At 37.5% G+C, this 20,337-nt stretch overlaps 1 protein-coding gene across 6 annotated transcripts in view; it reads left to right on the top strand.

Moving 5' to 3' along the window:
- Nucleotides 1-20,337, top strand: part of ASCC1 (activating signal cointegrator 1 complex subunit 1) — a 105,611-nt gene that overhangs the window by 39,114 nt on the left and 46,160 nt on the right. For all 6 annotated transcript variants that reach the window (XM_027596387.1, XM_027596388.2, XM_035724273.1 and 3 more), the window contains exons 6-7: nucleotides 7,760-7,896; nucleotides 14,944-15,063. In XM_027596387.1, the coding sequence (XP_027452188.1) occupies nucleotides 7,760-7,896; nucleotides 14,944-15,063 (257 nt within the window). The remainder of the gene's footprint in view (nucleotides 1-7,759; nucleotides 7,897-14,943; nucleotides 15,064-20,337) is intronic.

Below are 20,337 nucleotides of genomic sequence, written 5' to 3'. Positions count from 1 at the left end.
AGAAGAAGTTAAGGGTTTGGCTTGAGGAGGTGGTGTACTGTTAACCCATTACTAATGATCGAGTGATCAGTGTCTGTCTTTGGGAATAAATGTAGGTTGATAGATGGATTGTTAGTTAGTGCTTACAACTAAACTTACAGAGGAATAGTTAAGTTTTTAGAAAAGTTGGTTTAACTCTTCCTTGTTCTCATCAAAGATAAGAGGAATGCATCCTTTAGTGAAGGGGAGATACTCTTTGCTCCTTTTTCATGGGTATGGATATTTAGACAGTGCATTCTTTTTTTCCGGTCAGTGTAAAATCTGATGTTTGAATATTTGTCCTTTGTTTTTAAGAACTTCCACTTTGCTGTAATTATGTCTGTATAGAATTTATAAGCCAGAAGAATCCAAACTCTGTTTTCTGAAGCTTATTCAACTTAAGATATTTTATTAATAACATATAGAGACTCAAAGTCAGCTTTTGTGAACCCATTAAGGAATAATAGAAATGACTCAGCAGAGCCTAATTTAGCTCTTGATGGAGCTTTATAAAGGCGAGCAAAGATAGTATTTGCTTAGAGTGGTTCATGGTCATGTAAGAAGCAGGAAGCTGGGGAAGCCTGTATTTATTCCATACTGCTCTGTACCAGAGGCATCACACATGTCTCTTTTAATCATCAGAACAACTTCTAGAGGGAAATGTCCTTTTTATAGATAATGAAATTGAAGTTCCTGAACAATTGAGTAACTCACTTCGGGTCACCCTGCTGATAGGTGGCAGAATTAGAATTTGAACATAGGCCTGTCTGGTTGCAAAGTCAAATGCTCTTCTCACCAGTCTGCCTTGTTCGAATAGGTTACCTATGTGAATGAGGTTTATGTCACTTGCCCAGAAGTGATTTCGTGGGATTTGACCATAAAAAAGGAAAGAAAATATAATGAGCATAGGGAAGGCTCCCAAGTTTATTTCCTCTCTTTCTTTGTGTGGAAGATCAGGAAGTGAATTGGTGGATCCCTCACAAATACCTATTTCATACTTAAATTATAGGTTTTGTGGGAGCATGTAAAAAATTTATAGGACCTTTGACTTGGAGGTAAACTAGGCCATTTCCCTTATGTCACAGAGGAGGAAACCAAGGTCGTGAGAAGCGAAATGGCTTGCCTAATTACAGCTGGTTTGTAACAGAGTTGGAATTAAAACCTTAGACCCTGTATTCCCGGTTTAAAGGCCTTTTATAGCTAAATCACAAACCTTTGTTATGCCTGGAGCTCCTAGAAGATGATAATTGTGAATATAATTTGAGGAAGTTTTGGTTTTGTTTTGTTTTGTCTCTGGCTGTCAGCATGTCCTGTCAAGTCAGAGTGCTTCTGGGTGGTACAGGTCTGGGTTAGATGCCTAGATATTCTCGTTAACTCCTGTGTAATGGCACAGAGGCTTCCCTTCTGCTAGCTGACAGCTCTGGCGGGTGCACCTGTGTTACAGCCCATCTGTGCGGAGAGGATGATTGAGTTCTACCTGGGGCTTTAAGGAAGCAGAGAGAATGAATGAATGCTCCATGGTGGGCTAATCCATACTTCTCTCTCCTGGCCTTTTCCCCAAGTTTGGCATTTTTAGATTTCGCTATTCCTTGTTAATTGTTCATGCTGATAGATAGCAGTTCTGCCCCGGTGGAGCCCAAGTGCCGGATTAAAAGTGCCATCAATGAAGGGCCTGTGAGGTTGTGGTAATTGCTAGTGGTAGATCATGGAGCTGCCGTTTGAATGACAGGGGTAAGATTTTGCACCTGGGACTGCTGAGTTCGGATGCGACTTGGAACTCTGAACTGTGGCTTAAGCCTGCACACAAGCTTTCTGGGGAGGTATCTTGTGCATCGTTTTCTCCTTGGATGAGACCTTATTTAACAAATAAAGAAACACCTTAGAGAAGACTTAGCCATGAAGAAACACTTTCTTTTTTTTTTCTTCATCTAGACCAAACTGCCCTAGGGAATTCTGTTATTTCACCCTTTGCTGCTGCTTGTTGGGTGGAAAGTCACCACCATTTGAATTTTCAGGCACCAGCCTGGTTGTCCAACCTAATGGAGTGAAATAGTTCTAGTTCCGAGTAAGGGTGAACTTGGAGCTGGGCCCAGTGTAATTAAAACCCCGGAGTAAAGAATTTGCTGTTGGTCTTTATTCATTTCAGTCAAGAGGCTTGTGGGTGGGAATATAATATATTCTGAGCAAAGAAAAATTGTGGCTCTAGAGATTTATGCCATTGCCTTGAAGATTGTTTGGTTCCACAGTAAATTTAGATAATTTAGTCAAAGAAAAAGCTTTCTTCATAGATGGTATTGCTAAAATTCAGGGTGTTTCTCCATTTATTAAAAGACTGTCCAGTAAGATTATGTATAAATTATATGACTTCCAATACAATTAAAGACTGAAGGCTTATGACTCAAGGTTCTCCAAAAGAATTCAGATTGTGTAGTCTTTAAAGGTATCCCGTCTGTTCTTTTTCCTGCTCTTTTTTGTTCTCTGTGTTTTGTTTCCCAGTATTCAGTGTTTTCTTGGCAAGTGAAATCAGGTTTACTGAAGTGATAGGCTCTCAAAGAATAAGGTAAGGAAGGAAAAGTTCTAGAGCTTTCTTTTGCTAGGTAGTAAGACAGTAAATTTGTGGATTTTTGTTTTTTTTTAAGATTTTATTTATTTGACAGAGAGAGGTAGCGAGAGCAGGAACACAAGCAGAGGGAGTGAGAGAGGGAGAAGAAGGCTTCCTGCCGAGCAGGGAACCCGATACGGGGCTCGATCCCACGACCCCGGGATCATGACATGAGCTGAAGGCAGATGCTTAACGACTGAGCCACCCAGGCGCCCTAAATTTGTGTTGTTTTAAACCACTAAATTTGTGGTAATTTGTTATAGCAGCAGTAGGATACTAATAATTTTAAACTCACAGAAAGGTTGTAAGACTAAGGATAGTACCCTTTAGTCATACTCACCTATTGTTAGTATTTTACTCTGTTTTATCATTCTTCCTCTTGTTTTTCTTTCTTTCTGAACCACTTTAGAATGCGTTGTGTATGTCATGGCCTTTTACTCCAGCGATGTGGGAGCAGTTCAGTTTCCCCATGTCCTTACTGTCTTTTTGATTGTAGTCATTCTGATGGGGCATGAAGCAATATCTCATTTTTGTTTTTTTTTTAAAGATTTATTTATTTATTTATTTGAGAGAAAGAATGAGAGAGAGAGAGAGAGCACATGAGAGGGGGGAGGGTCAGAGGGAGAAGCAGACTCCCTGCTGAGCAGGGAGCCTGATGCGGGACTCGATCCAGGGACTCCAGGATCATGACCTGAGCCGAAGGCAGTCACTTAACCAACTGAGCCACCCAGGTGCCCTCATTTTTGGTTTTGATGTGCATTTCCTTGATGACTAATGATATTGAGCATCTTTTCACATGTTTCTTAGTCATTAGTATATCTTCTTTGGTGAAATGCCTATTCAGGTTCTTTGCTCATTTTTAAATGGAATCATATATCTTTTTATTATTGAATTTTAAGAATTTTTATGTATTTATATTTACTAGATAGATGATTTGTAAGTATTTTTCTCCCAGATAGTTTTCTCTGTGGCTTGTCTTTTCATTTTCTTAATGGAGTCTTTTGAAGTACAAGTTTTTAATTTTGATCAAGTTGAATTCATCCCTTTTTTTTTCTTTTATAGATCATGCTTTTGTGGTGTCACATCAAGGGAAGGCAAATATCACTTTTCAGAGAATTATGAGATTTGCTTTATTCTCCATCTAGTGATCAGATCCATTTATTGTGTGAGCTTTGTTGAAATGTGTGAGGACTTGCCTCTGGGTGACGATCACATTTATTCCATCCTCCTCTAGGCGGCTGTTACTAGTGAGGCAATATAATATTGATCAAAAGTGTAGGCTTGTGGCCTGACTGCTTGGGTTTGAATTTTGGCTTCATCCCTTACTAGCAGTGTTATTTGGGAAAGTGACTTTATTTCTCTGTGCCTCAGCTCAGTTTCCTCATCTGTAAAATGGGGATAATACATCTTTCCTCATAGGCTGTTTGTCTATGTAAAGTGCATAGGAAATGCCTGGAACAGAATAAGGACTAAAAAAATATTAGCTCTTATTACTAGGGGAGCAATTCTCAACTGTAGTTTGGGATGGAGTTGTGCATATTGGAATCATTTGAGGGACTTTTTAACACTTCGCATGCCTTTCTAAAGTGACAGGTTCTGTCATGGGTTAGAGCAACTGGGGTGATAAACATTGCACTTAGCCTTCCTTGAAACATTTAAAGCTGATTGTTCCTTAAAATCACTTTCATTAAGTGAGGCAATTTGGGTTGATGTGTAGAATCACAAAACTCTTCATCAGATATAAAAATAGCTCAAGCTCCATTAACACTTAGAAAAATGAATAATCTATTAACTCCCGTTGCCAAGGCAAAAATTAGGCAGTCTTAGGCAAGCCAAGAACAGAACGTAAGCTATCTGTGTTTGATAGATATATTTCTCTGCCTTTGGGGTGGTTTATTAGCCCAAGAATCAGATTATGGGACCAAAACTTGCAATTCAGAGATAAAATTCCTGCTTTGCTCTTGTTGGAGAAGATTCTCAACTCTTTTTCTTGTCTTCATTTGCAGGATGAATATAATGAAACTTGAGACCTACTTCCTTCAAAAGGGATTCATGATCTGACATGGGGCTAGTATCAGGATATTTATTTTTTTATTTTATTTTATTTTTTAAAGATTTTATTTATTTGAGAGAGAGAGAATGAGAGAGAGCACGAGAGGGAAGAGGGTCAGAGGGAGAAGCAGACTCCCTGCTGAGCAGGAAGCCTGATGTGGGACTCGATCCCGGGACTCCAGGATCATGACCTGAGCCGAAAGCAATCGCTTAACCAACTGAGCCACCCAGGCGCCCTAGTGTCAGGATATTTAAAGAATTTATACAACTCAACAATAAAAAGATAGAAAATGGGCAAAGAATTTGCATAGACATTTCTCCAGAGGAGGTGTCCAGCTAGGACATGAGAAGATATTCAACATCATAGGTCAACAGGGAAATGCAAATCAAAATACAATGAAATACCATTTCATGCCCACTAGGATGGCTATAATAAAATTTTAAAAGGAAAGTAGTAAGTGTTGGCAAAGGTGGAGAGAAATAGGAACCCTTGTACAGTGCTGCTAAGAATGTAAAATGATTCAGCTGTTGTGGAAAACAGTTTGGTGGTTCCTCAAAAATTTAAGCATTAGAATTACTATATTAACCCAGCATTAGAATTATTATATTAACCAAGCTGTTCCACTTTTAGGTTTATACTGAAAAGAACTGAAAACATGGTAACACAGAAACTTGTACATGAATGGTTATAGCAGCATTATTCATAATAGCCATAAGATGGAAACAACACAAATGGCCATTAAGGGATGAATGAATAAACAAGTTTGTATGTTATATGTTATATATAAACAATGGAATATAATTCAGCCATAAAAAGTAATGAAGTACCAATACATGGTACAGTTTGGATGAACTTTGAATACATACTGAGTGAAAAAAGCCAGACACAGCAGTCATATATTTTATGATTCCTTTTATTTTTTTTATTTTTTTAAAAGATTTTATTTTATTTTATTTATTTGAGAGAGAGAATGAGATAGAGAGAGCATGAGAGGGGGGAGGGTCAGAGGGAGAAGCAGACTCCCTGCTGAGCAGGGAGCCCGATGTGGGACTCGATCCCGGGACTCCAGGATCATGACCTGAGCCGAAGGCAGTCACTTAACCAACTGAGCCACTCAGCCGCCGCTATGATTCCTTTTATATGCTATATCCAGAATAGGCAAATCCAAAGAGACAAAAAGCAAATTAGAGGTTACCAGGGGATGAGTGATAGGGAATGGGGAATGATTATTTAATGATTATGGAGTGTTTTTATGGGATGCAAAGGTTTTGAAACTAAGGAGGACTGATGGTTGCACAATATTGTGAATACAATAAATATCACTAAATTGTACACTTTAAAATGGTTAATTTTTAAGTGAATTTCATTCAGTTTTTTTAAAAAGGGAGATTTATGAGTATATTTACTATTTTTTTTAAAAGATTTTATTTATTTGACAGAGAGAGAGAGAGAGAAGGAGCACAAGTAGGCAGAGGGAGAGGGAGAAGCAGGCTCCCCACAGACAAGCAGGCTCCCCACAGAGCAGGGAGCCCAATGCGGGGCTCGATCCCAGGACTCTGGGATCATGATCTGAACCAAAGGCAGCTGCTTAACCAACTGAGCCACCGAGGCTCCCATAGATTTACTATTTTTGCTACCCAGAGACAAATGTTTTAAAGTGCAAGGAATAATGAATGACAAAAAAGGATGACTGTATTTGATATGGCAACTCCAATGTCTGGATATCTCTCCAAAGTCATTTTTCACTCATTTCTCTGCTTGGGAGAATTTATTCTTAACACATAATATTTTACCTGCAGTGTCTGCTAAGATAGAAATGGTGTTTTTTATAGAGTATATCGTTCTTTAGGGAATCGTGTAAGAGGCCCAGTTGCTCTGGGCCAGCAAAGTTGATAAAGGAGCAAAAGATATTCTTAGAGCCTACATTTAGATGGCATTCTGTTTCTCTTGGGCATGCCATTCTTTCAGGCTACCAGTTACTTTTTTAAAAAATTTTTTTATTGAGGTAAATTTCATGTAACACAAAACTAACCATTTTAAAGTGGCCTTTTGTGCATTTACAGAGTTGTGCAATTACCAGCTGTGTATTATTCTGAAACATTTTCATCACCCCAAAAGGAAATTCTGTACCCATTAAGCATATCCTTGCCAGCATTTGTTATTTTCTGCTTTTTTGATTATAGCCAGCCTAGTGGATATGAAATGGTACCTTTTTGTGGTTTCGATTTGCATTCTCCTAACGACTAACGAAGTTGAACATCTTCATGTGCTTATTGGCCATTTGTATGTCTTCTTTGGAAAAATGTCTACTCAAGTTCATTTTCTTTCTTTCTTTCTTTCTTTTTTGAGTGTGGGGAGGCAGAGGGAGAGAGAGAATCTTGAGGCTCCATGCTCAGGGTGAAGCCCAAGGTGGGACTCGATCTCATGACCCTGAGATCATGACCTGAGCCAGAATCAAGAGTCAAATGCTTAACTGACTGAGCCACCCAGGCACCCCTCGAGTTCATTTTCTATTTTAAAAATTGGGTTCTTTATTTTCTAGTTGTGCAGTTGTGTTCTTTATATATTATGGATATACACCTTTATCAGATATATGATTTGCAAATATTTCTGTCATTCTGTAGGTTGTGTTTTTACTTTCTTAATAGTGTCATTTGATATACAAAGGTTTTTAATTTAGGTGAAGTTTCATTTATCTGTTTTTGTCTTCTGTTGCCCAGACTGTTGAATTCCTATCTAAGAATCCATGGCCAAGTCCAAGGTCATAAAGATTTTCCCCTAAGAAAACTCTTTCTTCTAAGAGTTTTATGGTTTTAGCTCTTGTATTTAGGTCACTAATCCATTTTGATGTAATTTTTGCATATGGTATGAGGTATGGGTCCAGTTTCATTCTTTTGCAAGTGGTTATTCAGTTGTCCCAGCACCGTTTGTTGAGGAGACTCTTCTTTCTCCATTAAATTGTCTTGTCATCTGGTTGAAAATCAATTGGTCATAGATATGTGGGCTTACCTTTGGACTCTAAATTCTATTCCTGCCATTTACTTTAATGTGGGCTGAGTTTTTTGTTTTTCTCTCTTTGATAACAGGATCATGGGGTTGATAGCACCATTTTCCAGAATCCCAAAAAGCTTCACCTAACCATTGGAATGTTGGTGCTTTTGAGTGAGCAAGAGATCCAGCAGACATGTGAGATGCTACAGCAGTGTAAAGAGGAATTCATTGAGTGAGTAATCTACAGGAATGGGGAAGGGTGGTCACCTTGTACTGGCTTCTCTTTGGTATCACAGACTTGTTTTTGCACTTAGGCAAACTTGTTTTTGTCACATGGCAACAAGGTCTTTTGACTCACCCACTTGTAACACTTAATATTGGACCATTGTCTGAAAGGGTTAAAATGGATTTAAAGCATATATTTACAAATTTTTATGGAAAGACTCTGCCTTAAATTATACTAGTTCAGTTGACAAATTTTGTTAACAGGACATCCCATTATAGGGTATAGGATACTGTACTAGTTTTTTATGCTGGCGAACACATTACTACAAGCTTGGTGGCTTAGAACAGTGAAAATTTATTATCTTATAGTTCTGTGGGGTAGTTGATATGGGCTAAAATCATAGTGTCAGCAGGGTTGTGTTCCTTTCTCGGGGCTCAAAGAAAGAGTTCATTTCCTTGCTTTTAAAGCCCATCTTCTAGAGGCCACACCCACATTCTTTGGCTAGTGACCCCCTTCCTCCGTCTTCAGCAATAGAAGCTGGAATTCCTTCTCTCTGACCCTTCTGTTATCCCATCTTTATCTCTGGCCATTGCAGGGAGGGTTCACTGCCTTTAAGGACTCGTGATTTGATTGAGCCCACCCAGATAATCCAGGATAATCGTTCCATCTCAAAGTCCTTAACCTTAATCATATCTGTAAAAGTCTGTCTGCCATGTAGGGTAGCATATTTACAAATTCCAGAGAATAAGATGTGAGGCTCTCTGAGAGCCATTATTCTGTTACCAGAGTAACTCAAATATTATATAACATGATTCCTTACAAAGGTCTTCATTGTATTTCAAGAAATGCACTTTAATTTTCTTTCTTAAGTACAGGTAGTTTTCTAAGAACGCCAAAAACTGTCTAAGCAGTCTGTTTTAGCTCAGGGAAAACATTGCTCTTCTGGGGTCAGAGTTGTTACTCTTTTTACTATAAAATTTTAATTTACATGTATATCTGACCTAACAGCTTTATTTTAAAGAATCATCCCTTCCCTACCCTTTGCTTCTTTTTCTTAAGATTGATGAAGAATAAGAGAAATTGGAAAACTGACTCAGTTGAAGTGGTTTTTTTTAATTCAGTTATAATATTCAGGTCTCATGCTATTTTAATATGACCTTGTAGAAATGGGTTCCCTAGTTCATTGCATAAGACAAGGTAAAAGGATTGGGGTGCCTGGGTGGCTCAGTTGTTGGGTGTCTGCTTTCAGCTCAGGTCATGATCCCAGGCTCCTGGGATAGAGCCCCACATCGGGCTCCCTGCTCGGCGGGAAGTCTGCTTCTCCCTCTTCCACTCCCCCTGCTTGTGTTCCCTCTCTTGTTGTGTCTCTCTCTGTCAAATAAGTAAATAAGATCTTTAAAAAAAAAAAGACAAGGTAAAAGGATTAGAAATTTTTTCATGTATATGTTGTGTATGAAACTGTGTAACATAATGACTTATACGTGGGCCAGTTCTCCTTTCCCAGTTGTTTTGAAGGCAAGATATTTTTCTTGAGCAAAATCATAAGCTGATTGGGTTTGCAGTCTGCAAAGAATACTTCTTTGTCCTGATCTTTGCTCACTGATGGACATAACTGTTTCTCTCCATCTTAACCTAAAATTCAGAATAATTGGGTGTTTGCAATTAAGTATTTACAACTTCCTTGCCTAAGATAAAACTTTATGCTTTACCTCACAAAGTGGAGCAATGTTACCTGGTTTAAGAGTTAGTCTTGATACCTTATTTCCAGATCACTTTTTGGCTAAATGTAACTGAAAGCAGCTGCATTTTCTTGGCTGCCATTAGGATAATCTTGCTAAGAAGAAATTTAAAGGTAGATAAAATATTGGTTTAGGGAAGTATTTGTTTTTTTACCTATGAAAATCAGGTCACAGGTTTTTAATCACTGAAGCTTTATCCTGAGCTATGGGAGGATTTAGCTGAGTTCCTCCGTTTTATGTCTTTTGGTGCCTTTTGTGACTAAATGCCAAATCTGAGCCCTTTAAGCATGTCAGGGTTGGTGTGCATAGGAAATGAAGAGCAGCCTTAATAGTTCCTAAGAATTTTTGACATGACAGGATGAAAACAGTAATTGTAGTTTCTCAAATTCAGCAAAGCTTTTGAAATAGGACAAAGTTACACTGCCAGAAATCTGCAGTGCAGGCAGAAATTTTTTTGAAGATGCTTTTTTCAAAAAGCTGGAAAGATTTGAAACCAGCAAGTAACGTAAGCCTCTCCAGGCCTCTTCTCCCACCTCCTCTGCCGCGTAAACTTGTTTAAAAAGTACATAGTGCAAAATTAATTTATTAGAATGAGAATCAGAATTGGCTGTTGAGATTGGTTAGAAGTGCCTTGTTTCCGTAAAAGGAAAAAATGTTTCCTAAAGAAAAGTACATGTACACACACACACTTGTGCACGCGAACACACACATGCACACACTTATGTAATAGCCCTGGTGAGTGAAATGTGTCATTTAACTTTTTTCCCTTCCTTATTCTTACTCTTTGATCTCAGCCTTTGTACTTGGTATACTTAGACTGTGAGTAAATAATGGCCTTTCTAATCTGAACCTTTTATGATGTAAAGATTCCAAATTAAAATATAAGAAAGGAAAACACTGAAATTGAACAGACTAATATATAACATGCTGTAGTTGGCTACAGTTAGATGGCTTTTTAAATTGAGGTGTTAAATAAATGGGGCTAGACTCAGATTGAATTAAAACTGTGCTGCTATATAGATATTTTAAAGAAATGGGTAGTTGAATATTTGTTTTAAATTTTGGGATGTTTTTTGAGTTTAAGGAATGTTACCTACCAGAAACAGAACTTTGATTTCAGTTCTTAAGCTAACGGCTCATGTAGCTCTATCGATTTCAAATGAATTATTCAGTGTTCAGTAAATGCTGAAGCTCTAAATGTCTCCCTTGTGACTTTTCTTTGTGTAATGTAGAGCACAAACAGTGCAATGGCTCTGAGTATATAGTCTGACAAATATGCAGTACTTTTAAATTCCAGTATCACTTTTCTCGTACCTAAGTGTCCCCTGTAGGCCTGAGGTAACACCAAATAATAAGGTAAAAAGGGACAAGAGCAAGGACAGAAAAGGAAAATACGCATGGACAAATGTTGCCTCCTGATCATTGCCTCAGATGTCACTTAGTTGAAAAGTATGCTCACTGGTGTCCTAGACAAAGAGCATTTACCAGGCAAACCACCGAATTTCTCTCCCTCTTGGTAAATCCTAGGGAAGGTCAGAAAGAAGAGTTTCTGATCCTACTCGTAAGGCAGGCTTTAGATCTGTTTCATTGTTTTTATTTTTTGTTGTTCTTGGTACTGCATCTCATTCTAAAGATTTGAGGTGGTTCAGGGTGAGGACATAATGCAAAAGAAATGTTAAAGTCGTGGAGCTCAGAAACCATAAAGATGGAATGGGAGAAAATGTTTACCTGAAAACCAAGGAAAGGTTATAATTGTACTTGAGGAATAGAATTTAGTAGTTTTCAAGCCCTGGTATACTTGAACTACCTTCCAGAAAGAAACACATCGATTATTATTAGTTCTTATCTGATAAAAAGGAACATAACAAGTTTTTAGGAGAGAATCCTTTGCTCTTTCTCAATCCGAGGAAAACTTGTCATGTAAATATTAACCTAAAATGATGATGAGCAGTGTCTTCAACAGGAATTTTACAGAAGATAAAAAAAATTGTTCACATGGTTCTCTTTTGTATAGATCCCTAGAATTTGAGGGTATAACATTAGACATAATCCAGTAAAAACATTTTATTTTTTTAAATTTATTTATTTTTAAAGATTTTATTTATTTATTTGACAAAGAGAGACACAGCGAGAGAGGGAACACAAGCAGGGGGAGTGTGAGAGGGAGAAGCAGGCTTCCTGCTGAGCAGGGAGCCCGATGCGGGGCTCGATCCCAGGACCCTGGGATCATGACCTGAGCTGAACGCAGATGCTCAACGACTGAGCCACACAGGCGCCCCCAGTAAAAACATTTTAGTGGTAAACTAAACCAATGGTGTGGTTATGCAGGGTTAGAGCTAAAGCCAGTAGAGGAATGTATAGTTAGTATTAAACTGTTTTTCTCATGTAAGTTTGGCTGGCTGCACTTTGATAGGATTGAATGGTAGTCTTTCATATTGAATTCTTTAGCTATTACTTCGATTGAGATACACTGTGTTGTTGGTTGAAGCTACAGGCCTCAGGTAGTAGTTTAGAGCTTGGCTTGTATTTTGGAATATCCCACTTATTAGAGGTGGTAATAGGGCTATTTACAATGAAGGCAATAATTTTTCTTGAATATCTGTCCAAAATAGTTATTTAGTTTCTTACTGAAAGAAATCCTGATCTTGTGCAATAATATGGTCTTGAAGTTTTAAGGGAATCCTTTTTTTTTTTTTTTTTTTTAAGATTTATTTATTCATTTGAGGGCACCTGGGTGGCTCAATCATTGAGCATCTGCCTTTGGCTCAGGTCATGATCCCGGGGTCCTGGGATCGAGCCCCACATCGGACTCCCCGCTCCGCGGGAAGCCTGCTTCTCCCTCTCCCACTCCCCCTGCTTGTGTTCCCTCTCTTGCTGTGTCTCTCTGTCAAATAAATAAATAAAATCTTTAAGAATAAAAAGATTTTATTTCTTTGAGAAGGAGGGGAGGCAGAGGGAGAGGGAGAGGGAGAAGGAGACTCCCCACTGAGCAGGGAGTCCAGTGTGGGGTTCGATAATTCTGGGATCATGATCTGAGCTGAAGGCAGACAGACGCTTAACTGACTGAGCCACCCAGGCGCCGCTAAGAGAATCTTTGCCACGAAGATTCCTAGGCTACAAAGGGTCTCCCTATGGCCTTGGTTCAGTATCAAGAGAACTTTTTTGCTTTGCTTTTTTGAGAATTGCCTTTTGGTGGGTCCTAATATCCTTTTGTCTTTGAGTAGTACCACATGGTTTTCAATGACATATAGGGATGTGTCCACATTCTTCTCAAAATTGTCCAGAAAAGTTTCTCTCTTTAGAGTAGAACATCTGATCAGTGTTTAACAGAGATTTATGGAGTACCTATTTTATAGAAGGTACTGTGCCAGGTGCTGGGGATATAGGAGTAGACAAGATGGATAGACTTCCTGGCCTCGTGGGGCTTGCAGAAGACTGTGGTGGTGAGCTGATTTTTAACTGGGTTTCAGCTTGGCACTGCAAGACCATTTCTGGTTGAAGTATAAGTCTGTGTAAGGGGTCTGGGAAGAAGAAGGATGGTGAGGCTTTATGTAACAGAAAAGTAATAACATGCACACGTGAAACTAATATAATGTATCTCAGTTATACTTCAATTAAAATAAAGTAATACATACGAGTTTTGGAAAAGTCAAAGTTGCAGACATAAAAAAATACCACTTTTAATCTTACTACTTAAAGATAATTACTATTAAGGCTCTCACACTCTTTTATATGTATGTGTGTATTTTTTCTTTGAGGTGTAATTGACTTATAGTAAAATGCACAGATCTTAAGTGTAGTTGATGAATTTTAACAAATGTATGCACTCATGTAACTTCAGCCAAATCAAGATGTAGTACATTGTCATCACTGTGAAATTCCCTCATGACCTTTTCTGGTAAATTCACTTCTTCCAGAAATAACTGTTCTGATTTCTGTTTCCATAGATTAATTTAGCTTGTTCTTGAATGTCATATAAATAAAATCATTCAATATATACATTTTTGTGTTTGGCTTCTTTTGTATATACGTGCAGTAGATAAACTTGTGTTTGGCTTCTTTTGCTTCTATATTTTTATTAATTTTTTAATGGATGATACATTTGTATGGTTCAAAATTTTAAAGATACAAAGGATATGCAGTGAAGAGTTTCCTTTCTACTGCCATTCCCACCAAGCACCCTGCTCTCCTCTCTAAAGGCAACAAATTTTAGCAGTTTTTTGTATCCTTCCAGAGATTTTATGTACAAGGAAATGTATACACATATGAGTACATATATATATATATTTCTTACCCCATCTTTTGCACAAATAGTAATATATGGCATGCACATTGTTGTGCACCTTTTCTTAAAACCCTAATGAGTATTTATTTAATCTGTTGCCAATCTTTGGTTGCTCCAAACAATGCCTCAGTCAAACCCTATGCATAAATTATTTTTCATGAGTATGAGTATAACCTATTACATCATATCAGAAAGTATGTACTGTCTGGCTGTTCTTTTTTGTGTTGTGTGGTAAGCCTGATCAGTGGGCTCAGGTGTGGTCAGCCCTCTATAGGGATCTTTATATTTCTCCAATCTTTTGCTGTTAAGTTTCAGCAGCCATCACTAATCATTGTCTTCATCCATTATTTCGTCAGGGGTTGCAAAATGGTGATATTTTAATTTCATCATTACTTCTGCATTTATCAGTTGGAATTCTGTATTTATCAGTTGGAATTCTTCTGTAAAGAGCTTTCCTTTATGAGCTGTGATTGGATATGTAGCTGAATTCATAATTATTTCCTTAGGTTTGGCTCCTAGAAATCGAATTGCTTGCACAAGAAAGGGTTTCTGTTCTTGAAGGCTTTTTATAAATATTGCCAAATTGCTGTTAAAGATGTGATACTACTTTATGCCTCCACCATTGTTAGATGAGTAAAATGGTGTTTGCAGGTTGTAGAAATAATGAAGTAAAACCCGAGAGATGAGCAACAGAGTGAATGTCTTTGTCAACCAGAACTGTCATTCCTTGGCTTTTTTCCTCTGAGTACTAATAAACTGGTATTGAGATAACTATAGTGTGACTTTGGAAATAATTGTGTTTCTAGTCGGTGTGCATAGAACATGTTAATTTTGAAATTAGAAGGATGATTAGATAATACTGTTAGTAAAAAAAAAAAACCCAGCAATTTCATTTTTGTAATATTTGACTGTATAATAACCATGTTTAAAATATAATGGCCCTTTCAGCTTAGTATTTTAGTGTATGTGCTGCCGAAGCGAGCACTCAGCTTAAACATTTATAAAGATCTAATGTTTTTTCCTTTGCAGTGGCATTTCTGGGGGGAAACCCCTAGAAGTAGAGATGGCAGGCATAGAATACATGAACGATGATCCTGGCATGGTGGATGTTCTTTATGCCAAAGTCCATATGAAAGATGGCTCCAACAGGTATGTTTCTGGAATGCTTCTTTGCTTTCATCAAGAAGTTCCTAAAAGTATTCCTAGAAGTTCAACAAGTTTTGATTCCTTTTCTTTGAGACCTTATTATTGTACAGAGTGTCAATTCTTTCTTTTCTTAAAATAGGAAGCTAATATCTTAAGAGAGGAATTTGTTGTAGGAAAAAGTATCAGATTTTAATCTGATAATGATCGAGTTACTTGGGTGGTAGATATTGATTATAGCAATCTAGTTTTATAAGCTCAACAAGCTTTCTTCATGTTTTTCAGGGTTATAGGAGGCAGGAAGGATGGCATTTTAGTATGGTAGTTGGAAAAGTGACATAATGCAGATCTAGTGAATACCAGGACAAAATGGGGATAACTCTGTAAGATTATTAGGATTAAGTTAATTTTGTAACTCTGTAAGATTATTAGGATTAAATTAATTTACATGAATGCTTAGAACGATGCTTAGCGCATGCAAACATGTGTTTTGAAACACACATCAACAAATGTTTACTGTTTTTTACTAGTGTTATTATCACACTTAGATCACTTGTAGAGATTCTCTGCAACCCAGGCTATTTCTGAGGCTAGCCTAGACATCCAGAGCCATTTCCAATGTTAACACTATTTAGTAGTCTAGTCAAGGTCTTCAGTGAGCAGAGGAGCCAAACTTGAATTGGAAGTTTGTTTTTGTGGTCTTTTTATTAAGGCAGGTTAGAACAGAGCTCACACTGAATCAGAGACCCTCCAGAGAAAATCAAAGTCTCTAGGCAGGCCCCCAAATTGATTTGCTTTTGTAGAGGATCCCTTGTAAAGTTTCTCTTATCTCAATTCAAATTGATAATCTCAATTATCTCCTATCTCAATTCAATTGGAAGTGAATTTTGGGAGGAAGGTAGGAAAAGACGATACAGAATCAGGCGTTGTGTGTGTTTTGGACCAGATTTGTCTTTTCTTAGATACCTGGCATGTGCTTAAATAGCATACTAATGACCTTGCCTTAGAAATTAGGGGCACATTGTTCCTTTGTTCCCAAAACATTTCTACCAGGTTGGAATTTGGTATCTGGTATGGATCATTTACTTTGTATTGTAAGCTGTAGCTGTCCAAATGTCTTCACCATGTTGTACGGCTGCTGTGTATGGGGTAGATTACTTTTCAGTTTTGTGAACAAAAACAGTGAATGATAAGGTAGCAGTTCTCAAACTTTTTATTTACATAATCACTTTAATTTCTTAAAAATTATTGAGGACACCAAAGAGCCTTTTTCTATATGGGTTATAGTTATTAATATTTACCTTATTGGAAGTTAAGATTGCAAAATTTAACATTTGATAGTTCATTAAAAATAGTAATATATTTTTTTGTTTACATAAATAACATATTTTTCATGAGAAATCTATTTCCCAAACCAAAAATATTTAGTGAGAAGATAGACATTGTTTTACATTTTTGTAAGTTTCCTTAATAGAAGACAGGTGGGTTCTTAAAACTGCTTCTGTGTTCAGTCTATGCATTATGTTGTTTTGACTGAAGTATATAAGAAAATCTGGACTCACACAAAAATGGATTTGGGAAAATGAAGAGTACTTTAATAGTCTTTTCGGATAATTCTGGATATTTGGTACTACACTAAAACTTGACAAGTTATAGTTTCGAAAAGGTCATTTGCAATGTGAAATCAGAAATGAGATCAGTGAACATTTCATACTCTTAAATTAAAATCCGTTGGTCTCTTTTGCATTTTGACTGGATCTTTAACCTATGTACAGTTTTGTATTGGTCATTTAGAAAATACTGGTTCACTGAGTTTTGCAGATCTTCCAAATGTTGACAAATTTCACTATGCAATTATAAAAATGTATTAATTGAGGGCGCCTGGGTGGCTCAGATGGTTAAGTGTCTGCCTTCGGCTCAGATCGTGATCCCGGGGTCCTGGGATTGAGTCCTGCATCGGGCTCCCTGCTCCTTGGGAGCCTGCTTCTCCCTCTGCCTCTCTCTCTCTCTCTCTCTGTCTCTCATGAATAAAAATTAAAAAAAAAATCTTTAAAAAAAATGTATTATGCTACTAATTTTATCACAGTCTTTAAGTATTAGGAAGCTGCTGTCAAGCTCATGGTAGCAGATACACATTTTCTAAAATTCTAATTTTCACTTGAGAGCTTGAATTTTATTATTGGCCAAAAATACTGTTTTCCTTGAAGTTTTTTCTTGAGATAATGTCTGTCAAATAACCACGTCTGAATAACTAATTTGTCAGTCGTTCTTTCAGATACAAATGGTCTTCATGGATAAAGAGGCTAGTTCAGTTCCAGCTCTGACAGCCTCACAAGTGCTTTTCCTCCCAACAGCCATCTACTTCGATACACAGCCCAGCTGCTTTATACATACTGCCAGTTTATCCCACAGGGATATTCAAAAGGCATGTATTTGGGACGCCTGGGTGGCTCAGTCGGTTAAGCATCTGCCTTCGGCTCAGGTCCTGTTGGGTTCCTGGGTCAGAGAGGAGCCTGCTTCTCCCTCTGCCCCTCCTCTGCTCATGCTCTCTCTCTCTCTCAAATAAATAAATAAAATCTTTAAAAAAAAAAGGCATTTATTCAAGGCCTGAGATTTAATAAAATTGATCATTTTTACTGTTTCATCAAGGATAAATGAAACTAGATTTTTTTTTTTAAACTGTGGATTTATAGTGAAGAATATACTACTGCTAGTACAATTTGATGCTGCTGTCTTAATTCATGCTAAGGTGCCAACAGTTTTACCCAGCATTGCTTTTGTACTGTCCATGTAAATGTCATTACAGTGAAAAAGACAAATAATGTCCTACAATTATTATAAATATAGTTTTCACCTCATGGACTCCCCTCAAAGAGTCTCAGGGAAAAGGTCCACAAATGATACTGCAACAATCTTTGATCTAGGTAAGGTTTTATTTCTAACATTGAAGATTGCATAGTTTCTGGGGAAAATACAACTAACTTGTTTTTCAGTTACTCTTACCTGGCACTGTGCTTAGATTATATTATCTCCATTTTATCTTAGCAACATCTGTGTAAGATAGATGCTATTAGTATGCCTGTTTTTTTTGTTTTGTTTTGTTTTTTTTTTAGTATGCCTGTTTTATAGATAGGGAGGTTCAGAGAGTTTAAGTAGTTTGGCTAAGGAATGCATAGACAGCAAAACCATGCTCTGAAAACCTAGGCCAATAAAGGTTTTCAGTGTGTGTATGCTAGGTTAAGTAGGATAGACTATGTTCCCATTCTTATTTCTAGAGTAAAATGGAAAGTTGTAACCCACTTTTTTTTTTTTGAAAGTGGTAAAATTCACATAACATAAAAATCACTGTTTCAACTGTCTTAAAGTATATAATTCCGTGGCATTAAGGACGTCAACAACGTTATGCAACCGTTACCACTGTTTAGTTCCAGACCATTTTATTTTTATTTTATTTTTTTAAGATTTTACTTGTTTATTTGACAGAGAGAGAGACACAGTGAGAGCGGGAACACAAGCAGGGGGAGTGGGAGAGGGAGAAGCAGGTTTCCCGCCGAGCAGGGAGCCCGATGCGCGGGATCATGACCTGAGCCAAAAGCAGAGGCTTAACAACTGAGCCACCTAGGCGCCCCAGGGCTGACTCACTTTTAAAATGTACTAAAGTTTTTATTTCCTTGATTAATTTTGTAGTTTTATAGGGCATCATTCAGCCTGACCTCTGTTTCCTTATTATCTGTTACGGGATTTATTTAATTTTTGTTCATACTAGTTTAAACCTTACTGTTGTAGAACTGAAATATGTGATAGCCTATAGACATACAGTTAACATGAAGCTGTGTGGAAAACTTAGATGGGATTACAGCATTTTATTAAATAAAATAGTGAATTTTTCCTAATCTACGGCTTCACGTGTATTTTAACATATATATGCCATGGACTTTACAGTTTTTATTTGCTCTATTCTTGGTGGCCCCTAGAGGGAAAAAGAGAGGTGACTGGGAAGAGATAATAAAATCATTACTTTGAATTTTTCCATTGGATATCTTTACCTTTTGCTTTAATGGTTAGACCCTTGGTTCTATAGGAGGTCTTCAAGTATAAAGAATAATAAGTTTTTGAGATTGGAAGAAAATAAGAGCTATAGAAGCTAGATGGCTTTTGAAGACAGTGCTTAGACATAATTGGTGCCCACATGAATGGAACAGTGGGTACTTCAAAGGTGAATACACCCATTATTTTCCCATAGATCCAGCCCTTCCAAATTTTGCACACTTACTGTTGTCAAGGCTTTGTAAATTGAAAGGTCTGATGAGATATCCACTGAATCCACTAGTGTGATCAACAAAACATTTTTGAGTAATTCCCATCTCTCTTACTGCTCTATTTTTTTTTCTATTGCCCATTCCTCTTTCACAAGGAGAGACATGTTTATGTTATTTTTAAAAGATTTGTAAATTTCCCTCCTCAAATTTGTGGGAATTACCAAGAGACTTAAACACCTCCTATTTAATTCAATTTTTAAAACAATTTGAATGCCTCCTTTGTGCAAGGTGTTTTGGAAGGCTGTGCAAATTGATCTAGAAAGGAACATTAAATCTTTTTGTTTGTTTATATGAAGAGATACTGCTCAATGCAGGAGGCATGGGAGAGAGACCATGTTGTATTAAAAATACATTCAGCTTTCTTTATATGATTTCATGTAGTTTAAATCAGAGATTCCTTCCCGTAACATGATTGAATGGGAAGTGACTGACCTTTAAAAGGATGGAACCACTTAGATCAGATTTTTCCTCTGGAAACTTTGAGCTGGGACAGTGTAGGTTCACTTATTGATGCATCCTTGGGTTTGGTAAAGCATGACTGGGTAAGGAATTTGTGGCAGTCAGCTGTTGCTAAGACTTAAGCATTGAATGAAGTGGCTATTCTGTTCTGTCTGGTACTGTCACATGAGCTTCCATCCTTGCCCCTCTAAGAAGAATGGCTTCCTCACATTTTGCTGAGAACACAAAGTCAACTCGGCAACTTCCTTTTCCTCTCACCAGTCTACCTGTTTTCATCACCCTACCCCACTTGATTTCATTCTCTTTCTGAAGAATGGCATACATTATCTCTGATGAGGCTAATCTCTTCTGCTGTCATTCCTTCTTATTTGCTCAAAGACCTGGCCCCATCAGCTATTCCCCCCTGCAGTGCATTGCCAGTCATCTTTTTCCTCAGGCATTTTTCAAATGCCCAGCCTGTGAGGTGCAGTAGACTCTAGGGCTTCCATCTTGAGGAGGAGGC

Source organism: Zalophus californianus, chromosome 15, assembly GCF_009762305.2.
Source record: "Zalophus californianus isolate mZalCal1 chromosome 15, mZalCal1.pri.v2, whole genome shotgun sequence".
Classification (NCBI taxonomy): Eukaryota; Metazoa; Chordata; class Mammalia; order Carnivora; family Otariidae; genus Zalophus; species Zalophus californianus.
Note: the sequence above shows the minus strand (reverse complement) of the source record. Positions and strands in the feature narration are given on the sequence as shown.